The 18,664-nt window shown below is 40.8% G+C and overlaps 1 protein-coding gene across 1 annotated transcript in view; it reads right to left on the bottom strand.

The window, feature by feature from the left end:
- Nucleotides 1-4,937: 4,937 nt before the first annotated feature.
- Rpia (ribose 5-phosphate isomerase A) overlaps nucleotides 4,938-18,664 on the bottom strand; it is a 36,305-nt gene continuing 22,578 nt past the window's right edge. The window contains exons 4-9 of the mRNA XM_070019651.1: nucleotides 16,926-16,985; nucleotides 14,529-14,593; nucleotides 13,590-13,658; nucleotides 12,716-12,857; nucleotides 11,021-11,120; nucleotides 4,938-5,831 (exon numbers count right to left, since the gene is read on the bottom strand). Coding sequence (XP_069875752.1) covers nucleotides 5,734-5,831; nucleotides 11,021-11,120; nucleotides 12,716-12,857; nucleotides 13,590-13,658; nucleotides 14,529-14,593; nucleotides 16,926-16,985 — 534 coding nt within the window. The 3' untranslated portion in view covers nucleotides 4,938-5,733. The remainder of the gene's footprint in view (nucleotides 5,832-11,020; nucleotides 11,121-12,715; nucleotides 12,858-13,589; nucleotides 13,659-14,528; nucleotides 14,594-16,925; nucleotides 16,986-18,664) is intronic.

The raw sequence follows: 18,664 nt of genomic DNA, 5'->3' as shown, positions 1-18,664 counted from the left end.
TGAGACTCTTACCTCCAATAAACTACAAAAAGCTCTGTGCTCAAAGTAGCAGAGCATTAGTCTTGCGCATAAAAGCTTAGGGACAATGCTCAGGGCTTGAGTTCAAGCCCCAGGACTGGTACAAAAAAAAACAATAATGGGAATGTAGTTGTGGAGGTGGGAGGGAAGGGATGGTAGGGGAAAAACAAAGGAAGAGGTAACCACGTTTGATAGGAAATGTACTCATTACCTTGCTCATGCAACTGTAAGCCCTCTGTACAGTATTTTTACAATAAAAATGTACAAAAATAATAATAACAAAAGGCATTGTCAAGTAGCTATATGGCCTAACCAAAAAAAAAATCCCAGGATGGTATCTGGCACATGGGACAAGTTCCCCTTTCCTCTCCTTTCTGCCTTCAAATAAAAGGTTGATATTGAAACTGAACATTAAGGAGCACATCAAAGTCCCTCTCCAGACATAAGCTCACCTCTTGAAAACGTTACGCTAAAACTAGTCTTTCTTTGAAATTTGCCAATATCCATTGGAATTTCCCCCATAAAATGGCAGTGTAGCATGTCTGGCACTTCTAACACAAGAGCGAATACCAAATCCCCAACCTCAAAACCAGTGACTCCAGGCTGGCTTAGTCACTGGCCAGCTTTGTGTCTATAACCAAGTAAGTAATCCTCTTCAGGCTTGTTTCCCATGAACTAGGGTACGTTTTTTAAAGTATCTTGACAGCAATAACAGCCATAAGAGGCTGTTACCAGAGTCATCCAATAGCCCTGTTCCCATTCTTGGGCCTCCTGTCACCGGTGCTCTCATTCATCAGGCTGGAAGCACGAGGAGGCAAGGGGGACCTCCCTCATCTCTATGTCACCCTCTTCCCCCAACCAGTGCCCACCGGAATTGACCCAGGATGGAGCTCAAGGAAAGTCTGATAATAAACTCAACACTTTGCACTCCAGCTGAATTGAGAAAGAAGACCGCATAGATTTTGTTGACGTCCTTGTGATGTTCTTTTTTGTTTGCCTCCCCGAAGGGAGGCAAATGCTTACAAGCATTTCTCAAACACCAAACTTGCAGCTCATGTTCATCACACTAATAAAGCTGTTTTCATCTAATTTTTTGCCAGCAAGGTCAGACGATGTTTTTAATGAAGACTCTGTAATTCATAAAAATTAACCTCTAGAATAAACTGCTGGCTATGTGCCTTAGGTATAGCAGATGTTATGTTTCCTTTTCGAGAAGAAAAACCTCACATTAACATTCAAAACTCCAGTCTGGTCCCAGGTGTGAATCCCTGCAAAACCCACAATTTACATGTGACATGGAACAGGCAGGTGTTTTTCAGAAACCCAGCCTGTTTATCTTTATCCCCAAATTTAACCTATGCCACACAAACTTGTTATTATTTTGAAACAGTGCTCTATTAACTTTTCTCAGCTCATGTTTTATAAAAATTATCTATCATCCAAATCAAAAGTCTTAATAAAAAATAATGCACTTAGCATGTTGATCAAGATAAGCCAAAGGCCAAATACCATGGTTTCACTCTTATATGGAACCTAGACTTAAAATATTAACAAGGAGAATAAGTGTGAAAGGGGGGATGCCTGCAGGGGACTTCAGTGGAGATGAGGAAAGGAAAAGGTACTGACAGTGAAGAGAATCAAAGTATGGCAGGCAGGCTGGCAGATAGACAGTCAGACAGAGATAAGATAGCATAAATGAATGAACCAAACACCAGTTGAAAGTGGGGGGAAAGGAAAGGCTCTAAGAAAATATAAGGAAGTACATTTACTCAAAGTATACTGTATGTATCTATGGAATTACTGCAATAAAACACCCTGAATTATTCATTCATACTATTAAAAATGGGAAATATATTAAATTTATCAAAGAAAAGACAGCAGTCCTAACACTAATTTTTCCTAACAATGTTAGACTGTGTGTGTGTGTGTGTGCGCGCGTGCACGCGCATGCAAGGTTTGAGGTTTGAATTCAGGGCCTGGAAGCTGTTCTTGAGCTTTTTTGCTCAAGGCTAATATTCGAGCCACAACTCATCTTACAGCTTTTGGTGACTAATTGGAGAAAAGAGTCTCATGGACTTTCCTGACTTGGGTGACTTCAAATCATGATCCTCAGATCTCAACCTCCTGACTAGCAAGAATTACAGGCATAAGCCACCAGAATCAAGTTGTATGTCTTTTGGTGGGATATTGTTAGGATTGAGATGTAGTCCTATCATCTCCCCCCAATTATAGTTTTGCATCTCTTCTAGTCTAGTTCCTTGTATGCTTATCTAGTAATATAGCAGGGTCTGTTGTCTTCATTTTTCTCATGTTCATGTTGATCTTCTATGTGCATGAAACATCTGAGAATCTTCTGTAGTGCTGTTTTGTGGTGATAAATTGTTTATTTTTGCATATTATAGGATGTTTTTTATTTGTGCTTCAGTTATGAATGGAAGCTTTGCCAGGAACTAGTGGCTCATGACTGTAATCCTAGCTACTCAGGAGGCTGAGATCTGAGGATCACGGTTCAAAGCCAGCATGGACAGGAAAGTTGGTGAGACTCTAATCTCCAATTAACCACCAGAAAACCAGAAGTGGCACTATGGCTCAAGTGGTAGAGAGCAGCTAGTCTTGAGCTGAAGAGCTCAGGGACAGCACCCAGGCCCACAGTTCAAGTCTCGCAACTGACAAAAAAATGGGGGGGGGGGGCCCTGAGATCTGAGGATCACGGTTTGCAATCAGCCAGTCAAGAAAGTCCACAAGAGTCTGCTCTCCAAAAACCCAGAAATGGAGCTGTGGCTCAAATGGTAAAGTGCTATACTTGAGCAAAAGAAGCTCAGGCACAGGGGCTGGGAAGGTGGCTCAGTGGTAGAGTGCTTGCCTTGCATGCATGAGGCCCTGGATTCGATTCCTCAGCACCCCATAAGCAAAAAGAAAAAAGCCGGAAGTGGTGCTGTGGCTCAAGTGGTAGAGTGCTAGCCTTGAGCTGAAGAGCTGAGAGCCAGCACCCAGGCCCAGAGTTCAGGCCTCACGACCAGACCAAAAAAAAAAAAAAAAATCAGCTAGGGGACAGAATCCAGGCTCAATTGAAACACCTTTGTACAGCTTTGTAAAGGTATTTTTAAGTAAGTTTTTTTTTAATTCTTTTAAAAAAAAAACCTGAGAGTGAAAACAAGGAGAACTTAGACAAGAAGCAAAAATGCCGTTTAAGGGCTGGGAATGTGGCTTAGTGGTAGAGTGATTGCCTAGCACGCCTGAAGCTCTAGGTTCCATTCCTCAGCACCACATACACAAAAAAAGCTAGAAGTGGTGCTGTGGCTCAAGTGGTAGAGTGTTAGCCTTGGGAAAAAGAAGCTAAGGGACAGTGCCCAGGCTCAGTCCTGAATTTTTTATTCTGCAACTCAACTTAGCACGACTCCAGACTCCAGATGCCAGTAGATTCAAACTTCAAAACATAGAGTAAGCTGAGGAAATGACTGTTCAAATATTGTGCAGTTAGCTTGGGGAAAACGGGTGCTGGCCCAGAGACCTTTAACAACAGAATGGGCTCTTTGAGGCCCATCCAGAATGATCACTCAGCTGGTCGTGGCCTTTTTTACCCTGTCAATGAAGCTGTTTCTACACAGTTCACTGCTTATTAGGCAGTCTATCTAAAGTTTACAGAGTGGAGGGAATAAAAAGAAGGTTCCTGTTACCTATTTTACTGCTTATCAGCTTCTGTGACTACAGTAAGTTTGAGTAATATAAAGCCTGGGCATAAGTGTGACTTTTGTTTGACTGTGCTGCCCTAGTATTAACCAAGAAAAGTAAAGCCTCAAGTGTTTGAGATGCTCTCTCACAAATATCACCAAGTCAAAACTGCCTGTGAAGTATTTCCGTGCTGCCTTAGCACCAGAGGGAAAACCATAGACGGTAGTGACGACAAGAACTGACAATTCCGCTCCACAATTCCGCTCCACCTTTGCGGCCCTCCTGCTGCGCTTCCGGCTGCGCCTGCACCAACCTTGACAAAGGGAACTTCTGCTCATTGACTGGCGTGAGCAGAGTCCATCAAAGATGTCTGCGGGGCTCGAGGAGAGGAGGGGGAACACCAGGAGAAGCTCAGTGACCGGCCTCCTGCGGAGGTCAGCAGAAGAAGACCGACAAAAAAAACCAGTGCTCCGCTCCAGACTTACCCAGAGCCAGTTGCTCTTTCCAGAAAGCTCCATTCTCCATGTGCTGATCTCATCTCCCCCGCACCCAGAGGCCAGCATTTGAAGCCAGCATGAGATCAGGGTTCCGTTGCCAGTGGACTCTGGAAAGAGAAGAAGCCCCCATTCCCCGTAGGCAGCCGGCAGGAGCTCAGAGGCTCAAGGCGAGAATGGAAACCCCGGGCAACATCTGGCCTCCTGTTAGTCAGGCCCGGCTCTCCCACCATGAGGGCCAGCCACAGGAACTCCCTGAGCACATCAGCCCCGTGAGCCACACCATTCTGCCTTACTCAGTAGGACCGGCCTTCCAGAGGGCTGAGCCCGGTCCACAGAGAAAACCCCAGAGGCGTGGCACGTGTAAATGTGGCTCTTCCGCCCCTGTCACATAGGGATTCTGAGGTCAACAACGTCGAGCCTCAGGACTTCAGTGGGGGACCCCATCCCCCTTCCCAGCGGCTCCCCACCACCACCACCCCAGGGAACTTGGGCCTCTTGCCGCCGAGAGGAAAGTGAGCTGGACCTCCGCTCATGTGGTCTGGCCTTGAGGGGTAACATTCTGTAGGACCAATGTCTATGGAAGAAATATTCCCTTGTTTAAATACAGAAAAGTATTGCCTACCAGAAATAAAGAAACCATTTACCTGATGGTTACTCAGATTTCTTGAGTCAATGCCATCCCTTACCTGGTATAAATGAAGTGAGCATTCTATAGTAAATTCTATAGTGAAGACAAAAGAGTCTAGCAAAATGGCACAACACTTCTTTATTTCAACTTTCAAACCACATGAAGTTATGACGTCTGACGCCAAATCATGCAATGTTAAAAGAACAGTAAAAATATTAACAGAAAGAATATCATTTTTTTTAAAAAAAGTATTTCACATTTTACTGCAGTGCTTTGGCAGTATTGGCAAGTATTTCTGGCCAACTGCTTCCAATAGCAGGGATCTGAACAAGCCCCAGGGTCACAGCAGAAGTCCCTCATTCCACATCACTACACCACACTGCTCCACCCCAGTCTTTTGTCAATCTGACCTTAAAATGTGAGTAGATATTGTGCGTGATCACAATGAAAGCTACCTAAAAACCAAACAAAGTGGCAGGAAAGTAAACAATGTGTCTAGTAAGGCATCAGGAAGTCACTGCCAGTTGCCCTTCATTTCACCAACTTCAAAGACAGTAATTTTTCTCAGTAAACCCAATAATTCAGAAGCTTAATCAACAGGCTAGAGTTGAAGATATCTAAGACAGTCCTGTACTCTCTTGTTCGTTTTTATTTTTTGGTAAATGTTTCATATAAAACATGAAATCAAGTTCTACTGTATAAAAAAACTGAATATTTTAATAGTAAAAATATATATGTTTAAATTTCTTTTTAAAAAGACACATAATAACAATACTTCAGAAGACTGATTTAACTTCTCCCCACTTCCCACAACTGTCCGCCCTGGCAGGATACATTAAGGCAAAGGCTCCAGGAGAGACACATCCACCTTGGTTGTGGCTGGAGAGACTGAAGGTGAGCACACAGCTCCTTAGAGGGTCAAGAGAAAGGCTTTTCCCTCATGTTCACCGAGCCATCCTGCATCCCAAAGTACACTCTCTCAGCCATGTTGATGAACAGACCTGTGTCTACCACACCTGCAGGACAAAGGACAAAAAGAAGTATTAAGGTTCAGCTTCCCAAGACAAGAATCAAGGACTACAGGATCACTGGAAGCAAACATTGTTAAGTAGCACTGAACAAATCTGAAGTCTTGCTCTCCACAAAGCAGAAAGAGATTCTGGCTATCTTTATTATCTTCCTGCCGCCTCTTTCACCCTTCCTATTATGTCTTTCTTCAGAAACCCAAATGTTCCAGCTCTGTCCATCAGTGAGTACCTTTGCTTATGCTAGTCCCTTTGCCTGATCTCTTCAATTTCTTAAAGGGTTGCTCTTCATTGTCCTTCCAGTGTATCAGCTGACACATCTTCCACAGAGACCCTCCAAGATTACTCTAAGTAGCCCCCACTCCCAGTTATTTTCAATTACACTACCAATCTTCCTCAGAGAGGAGATATTTCCAATGCACACACCTGATAAAGGAAACACATCAAAACATAAATGATTCCTCAAATAACAAAGAAAAGGACAACCTAACAGAAAAATTGTTGTTTTCCATAGCCAAGATATGGAATCAATGCCCATCAGTGAACAAATGGATCAAGAAAATGTGGTATATATACAACAGAATTCTATGCTTCCATCAGAAAGAATGGCATTGCCCATTTGTAAGAAAATAGAAAGACTTGGAAAAATTATACAAAGCAAAGTAAGCCAGACCCAAAGAAACATAGGCTGCATGGTTTCCCTCCTTTGTAATCATTAGAATATGCCTATAAATCTACAATTAAACCCAATGGATAGTAAAAGACAAATAACTACACCTGGATATGATTAATTAAACAGCAGTCTAAACATTCACACAATGAGAACAAAGGAGGATATTCTTAGGAGAGGATCACAAGGACTCAATAGCTATGCGCATATGATCATATAAAGTGATGCTTATGGAAATGAGCTTCAAGCAATAGAAACAACAGGTTTTATTGTACTAGTTGTGGTTCTTTTCTTTTTTCCTTTTTTTTTTTTTTTTTTTTTTTTTTGGTTTATTCCTTTCTGTCACTGTTTGTTATTTTGGTGCCCTTTGTCTTGTATATAAGTTTATCTGATTTGGAGAGGGGAAGGGGAAGCACAGAAACTGTGAGACAAAGCTGAACCAATTCAGCAGTGAAATCCACTAGACACAATGTTGGAAATGAAGTATACAACTTGAAGGGAAGGGAAATCAGGAGGAGAAAAACTGGGAGAAAATGAGGGAGGGGATGACACTGTTCAAAAGGAAATGCACTCATTACCTGACTTATGTAACTGTAAGGTTTCTGTACATTACCTTTACAATAAAAAATGTTTTAAGTATTAAAAAAAAAAAACAAAAAATGATAAAGATTTCAAAGGTGGGCTAGGGATGTGGCTTAGTGGTAGAATGCTTGCCTAACATGCATGAAGCCCTGGGTTCAATTCCTCAGTACCACATAAACAGAAAAAGCCAGAGTACAGCTGTGGTTCAAGTGATAGAGTGCTAGCCTTAAGCAAAAGAAGCTCAAGGACAGTGCCAAGGCCCTGAGTTCAAGCCCCAGGACTGGCCAAAAAAAAAAAAAAAAAAAAGACTTCAAAGGTACTTCATACAATAAGCCACTCAAAAAGGCTAATAAGTGCCTTAAAAGATATTCTAGATACCGGTGGCTCACGCCTATAATCCTAGCTACTCAGGAGGCTGAGATCTGAGGATCACAGTTCAAAGCCAGCCCGGGCAGGGCAGGAAAGTCCAGGGCAGGGAAGTCCGTGAGACTCTTATCTCCAATAAACCACCAGAAAACCTGAAGTGGTGCTGTGGCTGAAGTGGTAGAGCACTTGCCTTGAGCTGAAGAACTGAAGGACAGCATCCAGGCCCAGAGTTCAAGCCCCACGACAAAAAAAAAAAAAAAATGAGAATGAACTATAGCTACAGACAGCCTTTGCCACAAATATCTGCATATACACACAAATGCTACTATGAGAAAACACTCAGCAACTACCAAAGAAAAGGCATGAAGACAGTGGAGTGTATGGAAACAAGGATCTGACACATTGCCAGTAAAGAATAAACTAATGCTAACTGTGAAAGGCAAGTTAAGACCATCTAGTTAAAAAATATCACAAACATGCTTATCTTTTTGTCTCACAATTTCCTTCTAGCAAAAGATTGGAAACATAGGTGCTGAGGGGCTAGTGGCTCACAATTATAATCCTAGCTACTCAGGAGACAGAGATCTGAGAATCACAGTTTGGAGCCAGCCTAAGCAGAAAAGTCCTTGACATTCTTATCTCCAATTAATCATCAAAAAAGCCAGAAGTGGAGCTATGCCTCAAATGGCAGAGTGCCAGTCTTGAGCAAAAAAGCTCAGAAACAGTGCCAAGGCCCCGAGCTTAAGCCCCAAGATTGATGTGCACGTGCGTGTGTACACACACACATACACACACACACACACACACACACATGCCCACGCCCACAAATTGGAAACATAAGTATCTACTGGTCAGGATCTTGTTAAATAATTATTTTATACTGCCATAAAATAGAATACCACAGTTATTTTTTTTAAGATGGAGAAGAACAAGGTCAGTCTTTGGTAAACCAATGTGAAATCGTTTCCAATAAGGAAGCAAAAGAACATGAACACAGTGTGTGAACACTTAGGTAAAGAGGGTTCTCTGAAAGAGTTTCAACTTACATTCATATAAAACATCATATAAAAAAAGAAAGACAGCTTATAATACAAGCTATTTAGGAGGCTGAGATCTGAGGATCACAGTTCAAAGCCAGCCCAGGCAGAAACATCTGTGAGACTTTTATCTCCAATAATCTACTCTGAAAAGGCTGGAAGTGGTGCTGTGGCTCAACTGGTAGAGCACTAGCTTTGAGGAAAAAGAGGCCTGGGCACTGTCCCTGATCTCAAGCCACAGGACCAGCTTAGCCCCCCCCCCCCCAAAAAAAAAGAAAGTCTTAATTAAAAAAGAAGGAAGGAAGGCAGGGAGGGAGGGAAGGAGGGAGAGAGGGAGGGAAGGAGGGAGGGAGGGAGGGAGGGAGGGAGGGAGGGAGGGAGGGACAGCAGTGTACACAATGATATTAGAGATCCTGGTGATCTCTTCAAATTATTGAGATGCTGCAAGTTACTAATCCATTCACCCAAAATGAAACACTGTGCAAGGGCAGAGAGGATTAAATGTGAGCACAGAGAGAAGAGCCCCAATGGCTTTGGTTCTTTCCAAAAAGAGGTGCTCTGCTCCAGGAGGACTGGATCCAATATCCAAGGGCAACAGGTGTCAACAGGAAAAGTGGTCTGGCTTCTCTCTCCATGCTATCAGTTCAACAGCAAAACTAACAGGCAAAACTGGAAAGACAAAAGAAGCGATAACAAACCACTCTGATAGGCATGTTGGTAACACTCTGCTTGATTTAATAGCTAGCCTGTCTTCGTATTCTTTAGGCTAGGTTCTATATTTTTTTTAAATCTCTGAAAGTATGTAGATTCTATACATTCAGAAGAAGAGCAAAATAGAGAAATATCTCAAAGTCTCATTAGACCAAAGAAAAGACCTAAGCAAGAGCAAGGGAGCTCCCTAGTGGACAATGAAAGAAATGCAACAAAGAGGAAACTAAGCAGTATCCTGATAACCCTGACCTATTATGATCAATGGCAAGCTCTTCTCTCTCTCTCTCTCTTACTAATTAAATAACACTAACCAAAAGAGTAAGTATAATGCAATTCATCTGTTTGAATTAATAAATCAGGTAAATACTGGCAATAGTAAACTAATAAAGAAGAATTAGAGACACACAGGAACCTGATGAGTTGAATATTCAATGGCTGGCTTGGGTTGGGCAGTTTCTTCAAATGCTCAGGTGGTTCTTTGCTACCTTGTTACTCTCAGGGATTACAAACAACAACCAAGAAAGAAAATCAGATAACCCAAGTTACTGTGTACAGTCATCAACAAAGGGTGAAAAAAATGCAGCTGAGGTATTCAGTAGGCACTATGTTGAAAATGAACTGTGCAACTTGAGGGCAGGGACAGGAGGGAAGGACTGGGGGAGAGCAAGGGAAGGGGTAGCATTTTCCAGGGAGAAATGTACTCATTACCTGACTTATGAAATCGTAACCCCTCTGTACATCACCTTTATGATAACAATGAAACAAATTTTTTTAAACAGCTCTTGTCACTCTGGGCTCCATTCTATGCTCTTTGCAGGAATGACTCACAAAGTCACACTGAGAGAAAAATAGCACATTTTTTCTCACATGTGATATCTAAAAGGCAAACATGCATGATAACATATAAAGGGCTCTATGCATATATACACAAACAAACAATCCAAAGGATAGTATACTGAGGGGAGGAATCCAAAGGTCTAACTCTGAACAACGGATGTACTGTCTATCAAAACTAATACCAGGAAGTGGAAACATGTTATGATAGGGGGAGGGAAAAGGGAAGACAAAGGAATGAAAAGAGGTAGGGTAAGCAAATGTAATCATTATATTCAATGTACATCATGTAAAAATTGAACTACATAGCTTGAGGGTAGGGATGTGGTGATGGAGAAGGATGGGAGAGAATGATTTAGGGGTGACACTAATTAAGCACTGTACTTATAACCTGACATAGAATTTTAACCTCTGTATGACATAATAATAATAGTTGTAATAATAAAAAAAAAAACAGCTGCTGTGCACTCTGGGCTCCATTCTATGTTATTTGCAGGCATGGCTCACAAAGCCACACAGCTTCCCAGGTTTATACCAATTCCCCCTGAGGACTGAGTCTATGAACAGGAGTAGAACATCTCCTGTGGCCCTAAGCATAGCATCTTCCCTATGACATGCATCTAGTGAAAGTGGGTGAACTGAATCACTCCCCCCTCTGCTAAGAAGACAGCCCAGGAAAATCACAGAGGCTACAGTCAAGCTCCTGGAAGGACAGGCTCAACTTAGAGATGGTGGCTTTATTTCAAGACAAGCCCCATCTGACCTACATTAGCTGGATAGCTACTCCAACTCAGAAAGACTAAAATATACTCCAAAGCTGCTGGGTAGACAATAATTATTCTTGGGGGAAGAGGGGAAATGAATTCAAAGTAGTAACACCAAATATGGATAGAGGAAATTCTTCTTCCCAAGCAAATTAAAACAATAATTAAATAAAACAAAATAGGGTGACTATGCTCAGTAAATGCCAGTTGGGTTACCTGGGATCATTTTAATAGCTGTATTCACTTCACTCCATTTGTGCACCCGGTCAAACTTCCAGTCCAGGATAAAGTTTCCGTTATCTGTCACCACAGGACCCTAGAAGGTAATTTTCCATAATGACCAAGGATAAAGACACTGTAGGCAGAGGCTTAGGGGAGTGAAAGTGATAGCCAAAGACAAGCATCATAATTAATGGGCTCCAATAATCAATCCTGCCTTTTGCTTTCTAAAAGGCAGAACTGCAAGAGCTTTAGTCAGAAATACTTGAATTTGAGTCTGAACACCATATAGGAACAGAATTCGGGGACAATATTAACTTCTCTGAGCCTGCTTCTCAATTGCAAAAGGTGTACAATGTATACTTCACAAGGAAGCTGATATGCATTATAACATTATAGGCCATTATAACTTCCCCATGATCAGGAAGTCCCATCAAAAAGACTGGAAACATTGCTACGTATGGTGATTCACATCTGTAATCCTAGCTACTCAGGAAGCTGAGATCTGAGAACTATGGTTCGAATATAACACCAGCAGGAAAATCTGTGAGACTCATCTCCAATTAACCACCAAAAATCCAGAAGTGCTGTGGCTCAAGTAGTAGAACACTAACCTTGAGCAAAAAAGCTCAGGGAAAACACCCAGGCCCTGAGTTCAACCCTGAGGACCAGTTTAAAAAAACAGCAGGAAGCAGAGACAGGGTCAGAGGTCAAACAGGCAGAGCTTTAGTGTTTTAGTTAATTAGTCCAGCATTCCTCAACAGCTTTGGACACTAGAAAAGTAGACTGAGTGTTTAGGAACACAAATGTTGACAGAACATCAGGACCACAGACAAGGAAACTAGATCTCCCACACAAACTGAAGGAGAGAGAGTAAGAACTCAGTTGGGAGTTCTGTCAAATGAGGGCTGGTATTCCACCTGGGTTAAGCCAGCTAGGAGAAAGACCCTACACCCTCTCCTCCTGGCCTTCCAGCTACAAATAAACATAAGACATCAGTGAGGGCCCTGTACAACCACTACAATTAGGATAACTTTTTTTAAATCAAACAATACCAGGAAGTAAACATGACAAAATAAAAATATATCAAAGGGATAGTTACATATCATCTATTTCTGTCTTCCAAACTTCTTACATAGTTATAATTGAACTATAGAAAAACTGAATTATAGTTAGGTTTTAGATGGTTACTTTTATTTAAGTATAAAAGAAAACAAAAGTTTTTAGCAACCCAGTTTAGAAGTTGAAGAAAATCATCCAGACTCAAGTGTCTAAAGTATATTCCCTGATGAGGTATTCATTCCCAAAAGTTCTACTTCTTGTCACATTTTAGCACAGAATGTGAGTAAAGAGAAGAAAAATATTATAGAACTTGAAAACATTCTGTTCCAGGGGATTTGAGACCAGCAATTCACCAAGACTGTCCAGGTCTCAGGTACAAAGGTTAGAGGTGTGGACAGTCACTTGAGGAACATCAGATCCCAAGACATAGAAACAGAATTTTTCTCCCTTTTGTGCCAGGGAAATGTTTTGTATTGACTATCATCTTAATCTACTTTGAGATTGAATATAGAAATGAATAGACCCAACTCTAAGAACAAACAGACTAAAAATAAAGGTTACAGTGGCTTATTAGAGCAGAAAGAACAACAGAGAGCCGAAGGGCCTCTGGACACTTCTCTGGCCACTTACTGCCTTGTTGACAGCCATTCGAAGTTCAACTTCACCCCCAAACTTCCGGGTCACAGCTCGGCTCACTGGGACATAGGCCATTGGGATGACCTCAATAGGGATTCCTTTGTGCCACTGATCCCCAAGATTCACTGAATCTTTCCTAGGAAGGCACAATCAAAAAGTACATTAGAATTAAATAAAATAAATGTTACAAACATCAGATTCAGAAATGGGGTTAAATTAGATGCTGTGAGGGGCAAAAAATAGTAACCAGAAAGAACAGGAGGCTTCAAAGGTATTGGCTGTTTCATAATTAGGAGGTATTTGAAATATGACAACAATATTAAGGTTTGGTAAGGCTGGCTTTTCAATCATTTGTTGATTTGCATATAAGTATTTATTACTTTTATCTTTCCTGCAGCTGTATTTCACAAGTAATCACATACACACATTTTAACATGCTATGCTCAAGTGCTTCCTCCCAAACTTCTTGAAACAGAATCCGAGAGATTGGTCAAAGACTGTCCACATAATATGAGTTATGTGTGGCAAGCTCTGACCCAGGAAGAAGCAGGGTATGCTGAGTCACTGCATGTGGGCAGGGCCCTGAGGATCCAATGAGTGACATTTGATAACAAGCTCCACAACAGGGTTATAGACTGTCTCTCCTCAAGAAAGCATAAAACACTGCTTAATTCTGGCTCAGTGTAATACTGCTGTGATTAGCAACATCCACCTTTAGCATGGAAACAAGACAGAGAGATACCGTCCTAAGTCTCAGAAAGCCAGAGAGTCCTTCCATTTCTCCATAAACTTCCTCTTCTATAAATGGGAATGAGAGCTGAGGTCCAATCTACCTTCTCAGCAGGGAGCTCAGAACACTGCACACTACCTGAAATCAGCAATCACAATGAACCGACTGGCATAGCCAGCCACAATCTTCTCCTGAGTCAAGCAGCCTCTGAGAAAAGAAGTGAACATAGGAGGTGTAAGGTCACATACAGGAACCTCAAATCTGCTGAGTCCTGACATTTAGTGAGATTTAACTTTTGATTTAAATCTAAATTTGTTAAGTTTAACATTTAGTTTTCAAGTTGCAAAGAGTCATTCTTAATCCCACCATTCTGCTCCCAGTATATGACTTACAGGTGTATCAGCCCGTACCTGGGAGAAATCTAGCAAATGAACAGTGTTCCATTCAGTCCTGCCATAATCCCTTCCAAGATGCTTCCAGGAGGAAGTATTATGTTCAAGACATGGCCTGAGAAGAACAAGTTTCACCCAACCTACTCTCATAGACTATTTGGCAGTCAGGGTTTGGGAGTAGAAATAATCCCAGACAAAAAAATGCTGAAATAAAGATACAGGATGACCCATTATAACAACAAGATGTATAAGACACTATTACACTGTTATTATTGGACTCATTACCTTGCTCATGTAATTGTAACCCCTCTGCACAGTATCTTTACAATAAAAAATATATTTAAAAAAAAGAAATAGTCCCAGACAGAATCTGCAGATGAAGTCCAGCCTGTCTCTACTGCCTACTATTTCACATATGTAACCAGAAGAATGTGTAACACATTCAAAAAAATTAAAGTACAGTCATTCAACAGTCTGCTTGACTATTAAAAACTAATAGAACAAAATTCAACTTTTTCCACTCACCATTCCATACTCTCCAAACCAGTACTTAACAAAAACCCATGCTTTCCAAATAAGGAATAGCATCGCAGACTGCTCACTGACATAAGAACAGGTTTAAAGTAGAGGCCACTGACTTAACCATCTAATCAAATAGTATACCAGAAAGTCCCATAGCACTTACCCACCACCCTTGATGAGATTGAGTTCAGCATCTACTTCATCAGCACCATCGATGGCGAGGTCAATCTGTGTAAGGGGAGATACAAAAAAACACTGAGAATCTCATGAGATGAAGTACATTTTCAAATTTGGCCACACAATAATAGTTCATTTCTACTTAACCAATCAAGAGACTGACATTCCAGCAGGTTAAGCCACTTCACTAGGGTTAAGGGTGAAATACAAACCTCAATCCAGCTCTAAGCCACACATTATGCTCCCTTTTCTCATTGATGGAATTCTCCATGAACAAGATAGAATTCCTCAGAGCATGCATTCCCAACATAGGCAATTTCACTTCCAAGGAAATTATCCTAGTTGTTATGGTTTGGGGCCCTCCAAAGCGCCATAAGTATACAAACAGATATATAAAATATCTACAGTATTAAAATCCATGGGGAGGGGAAAGGTCAATAACAAAGAAAAAGCTAAGGAAAGCTGGTTTCTGAAGTTGGTATTGTTGTGAACAAATACAAGCAATTTTAAGTGGACAGGAACACCAAATGGAGACCTCTCCAAAGAAGTTGACAAATATTCAGTGTATTCCTGATTTGGAAATTATCCAAGGCGTTCACTAAGATTGTTTTACAATCTAAGGAAATCTGAGCTAAGCACACATCTGTTCACACTGCTATAAGCCATTTTTGGTGCTACCTATGTCAGAGAACAGTAAGAACACTGTTCAGTTTGCAAGGGAGAATTTCTCATTCATTTGTTGTCCTCTACTTTTCTTAAACACCATTTTCCTCACCAGGACTCCCACCTGCCCATCCCAGCTAAGTATGTTTTATCTCTGCTACTATGATAGGCCATCCTGTGTGATTAACACGTAGCCAATAAGAAAGAATGGCACTGCCAACAAAAAAGAATAAAAATGGAGCTATGGATCAAGTAGTAGAGTGCTAGACTTGACCAAAGAAAGGTCAGGGACAGAGCTTGGACCCTGAGTTAAAGAGCCAGGACTGGCACACACAAAAAAAAAAAATCAAACTCAATAAAGCAGGATTTCAAGAAAGCACTGCCCATACTCTGTATGGGCAACATGGTAACTTTAGGTAAGGTTTTTCTCAAGTAGTAATATGCAAGGGACACATTCCACCTATGCTATAGCTGCTTGACATGGCTGGGGTAGCACAGGTATAAAGCCTAGAAAGTTTCAGAGAAGCACACCGTTTCTATCCTTTCACAGCATGTCTGAAGCTGCAGTTTGCATTTTTCTCCCCCAAACTGCACATAAGGCCAGGATACACTGTGGAAACTATATGCCAGGAAAGTGCTACCTTTTCTGTCTAGTATCTGAACCCACCTTCAGCCAAAAGTACTGATTCAGCCAAAAGCTGATTCAGCTTGTGCCTCAAGCTCTACCCACAGTCCCCCAAAAAAGCCTTCCATGGGTCTTACTAACACCTCAAACCATTTGTGTATCAAAGTGGTACCCTCTTAGTTCTCACTATGCACCAACACATTCCACTCACTCTGTCCAAATCACCCCAGAAAGTCTGGGCACTGTTCATATATGCTCACATGCCTGTGGTTCCTACTTACCCATCTGAAAGGTCCTCTCCTGCCCATCCACTGGAGCCTTACCACTTCAGCTCCAACATTACCACTTCCAACAATTCTTTTTCTAACACTGTCTTACTGCTCTTCTAACCACTGTTCTAGAGGTAGTAGTAAACAAGTTCTAATTCTGGGCATGCTCCTTATTCTGTGGCCTTAATCATATGATATACTCTCAACTGTGCCTTCTTCATATCCCTAAAGTGGAATAAGTATAGTACCCAACATCAGACTGCTGGATGCTAAAGAACTTAATATAGGAAGAACAGTCCTAAAACCTGATACCTAATAATGGTTCAGAAAATGTGCTGCGATCACATGTCAAACTGCTCATTTTCATCTTTGGTCTTTTCTAACAACCCCTAGGACTAGGTCTCTACTGTAAAACTTGTCAGTTTTCAAAATATCAGTTTTCATGGCTGCCACAGATAATGACTTCTTGTCTCCACTTAAGTGTAAATTCTATGGACTAGCTTACTCTTTTGCATTTCTTAGAAAAAGTTATCTTAAGAAGCACTAAACCCTAAGCTTATACAGTTCCTCTTTACAAAAGGCATACTTAACTCAAAACTTGGAGTTAAGTCCTAGGTAATCTACCTTGTACTATACCAATAACATCAACTAACCACCTCTCCTCTGTGACCTCAGCCAGAATGAATACTCAGGGTCCTAGAAGAAAAGTTAATATAACTAAACTATGACAAACTAGTCTTAGTTGCCAAGATATCTGGAGTGCATGAACAAGTGAGAACTATAAAGGAAAAGGAAAGAAATGTACAATAATTTATGTTTCTCTTACCTCTGGGTGTCGATCCAGGTCACTGAGGGTTAAGCCATATTGTAGGATGAGCTGCCGGGCCTGGGGAAAGACAAGAAAACGCTCTGGTAATCATTTGTTCAGAATACATGGCAAGGATTCTCAGAATTCCTTTGGAGTTAAGTGTCAAACCCGGAGGCCTCATGAAAGTTCCCACTCAAATCCCAACCTGGTCTACCTAGGCCAGGAGATGGAGCCACACAAATGACAAAACTAACTCAGTGACCCGTTGCTTAGAACTATTCCTAAAACATTGAACAATATACATTTTTTAAAAATTAAAAAAGTCTTTGCTGAGCAAGGTTGCACACCTGTTTTTCCAACATTCAGGAGGCCAAGATAGGAAGATTGCAAATATCAAACCAGCCTGGCTACATAGCAAAAAAGAAAAAAGGGGAGTTGCAAAAAAGAAAAAGGGGAGTTTAGGGATCTATAGCTCAGTGGTAGAGTATTTGCCTAGCAAATGCAAGACTCTGGACTTGATCTCCAGGACTTTAAAAATAAATTAAGAACCAAGCTCACAAGAATCTTAGTTTTTTTTTCATTATTAATTAGCTGCAAAAAGGATTCTTTAGGAGGTGGCGCTGTAGCTCAAGTGGTAGAGCGCTCGCCTTGAGCTGAAGAGCTGAGGGACAGCGCCCAGGCCCAGAGTTCAAGCCCCACGGCCGACAAAAAAAAAAAATAAAAAAATAAAATAAAATAAAATAAAATAAATAAATAAATAAAAAGGATTCTTTAAAGTTTTTTAAACAATCCAACAACCCAGGCACAATGATGCATATCTGTAATTCCAGAACTCAAGAAGCTAAAGCAGAGAATTTTTTTGGCTAAACTGTATCTCAAATATAAAATACATAGATGCATACAAAGAAAGACATAAATAAATCCTACGGTATGAGAAAAAGGCTACAGATCACTATGTATTGATAGAGAACAATTTATTCTTATATATTTACAAATTTTTATATATTTATATTTTCAGTGCAGAACTTAGGTTTTAACTTGCTAAGCAAGCAATTTTGTCACTTGAACCACACCTAGATTCCAAGTAAAAATATTTTAAAGGATACGATAAATAAGAGAAATTTGAACCCCAGGTTTTTACGTGATGCTATAGTCAAAGTAAAAATATTTTAAAGGATAAGAGCAATAAAAGAAATTTGAACCCTAGGTTTTAACTTGATGCTATGAAGGAATACTAATTTTTAATATCATTATTGTTTTTAAGAGATCCTTTGTCCTTCAGAAAGACACAATAAGGTTTATGCAATGAAATGATATTCTGCTGGGAATTTGTTTCAAAATAATGGTTGAAGGAGGAGGATGAAATATAAATTAAGGTGGAGCCAGTGGCTCAAGCCTGTAATCCTAGCTACTCAGGAGGCTGGGATCTGAGGATCATAGTTCAAAGGCAGCCCAGGCAGGAAAGTCTGTGAGACTCTTACCTCCAATAAACCACTAAAAAACCAAAAGTGGCACTGTGGCTCAAGTAGTAGAGCGCTAGCCTTAAGCTGAAGAGCTGAGGGACAGAGCCCAGTCCCAGAGTTCAAACCCCATGACTGACAAAAGAAGAAAAGAAATATAAATTAAACAGAATTGACTGACCATGAATTAATATTTAAAACTGGGTGGTTAGTTCAGTGAAGTTCATTTTACTGTTCCTTTTTTCTTTTAGAAGTTGGAAGTTTTCTACAATAAAAAAATCTAAAATAAAAGCTTGG

This window comes from Dipodomys merriami, unplaced genomic scaffold, assembly GCF_024711535.1.
Source record: "Dipodomys merriami isolate MVZ:Mamm:240054 unplaced genomic scaffold, mDipMer1.0.p SCAF_136, whole genome shotgun sequence".
NCBI lineage: Eukaryota > Metazoa > Chordata > Mammalia > Rodentia > Heteromyidae > Dipodomys > Dipodomys merriami.
Note: the sequence above shows the minus strand (reverse complement) of the source record. Positions and strands in the feature narration are given on the sequence as shown.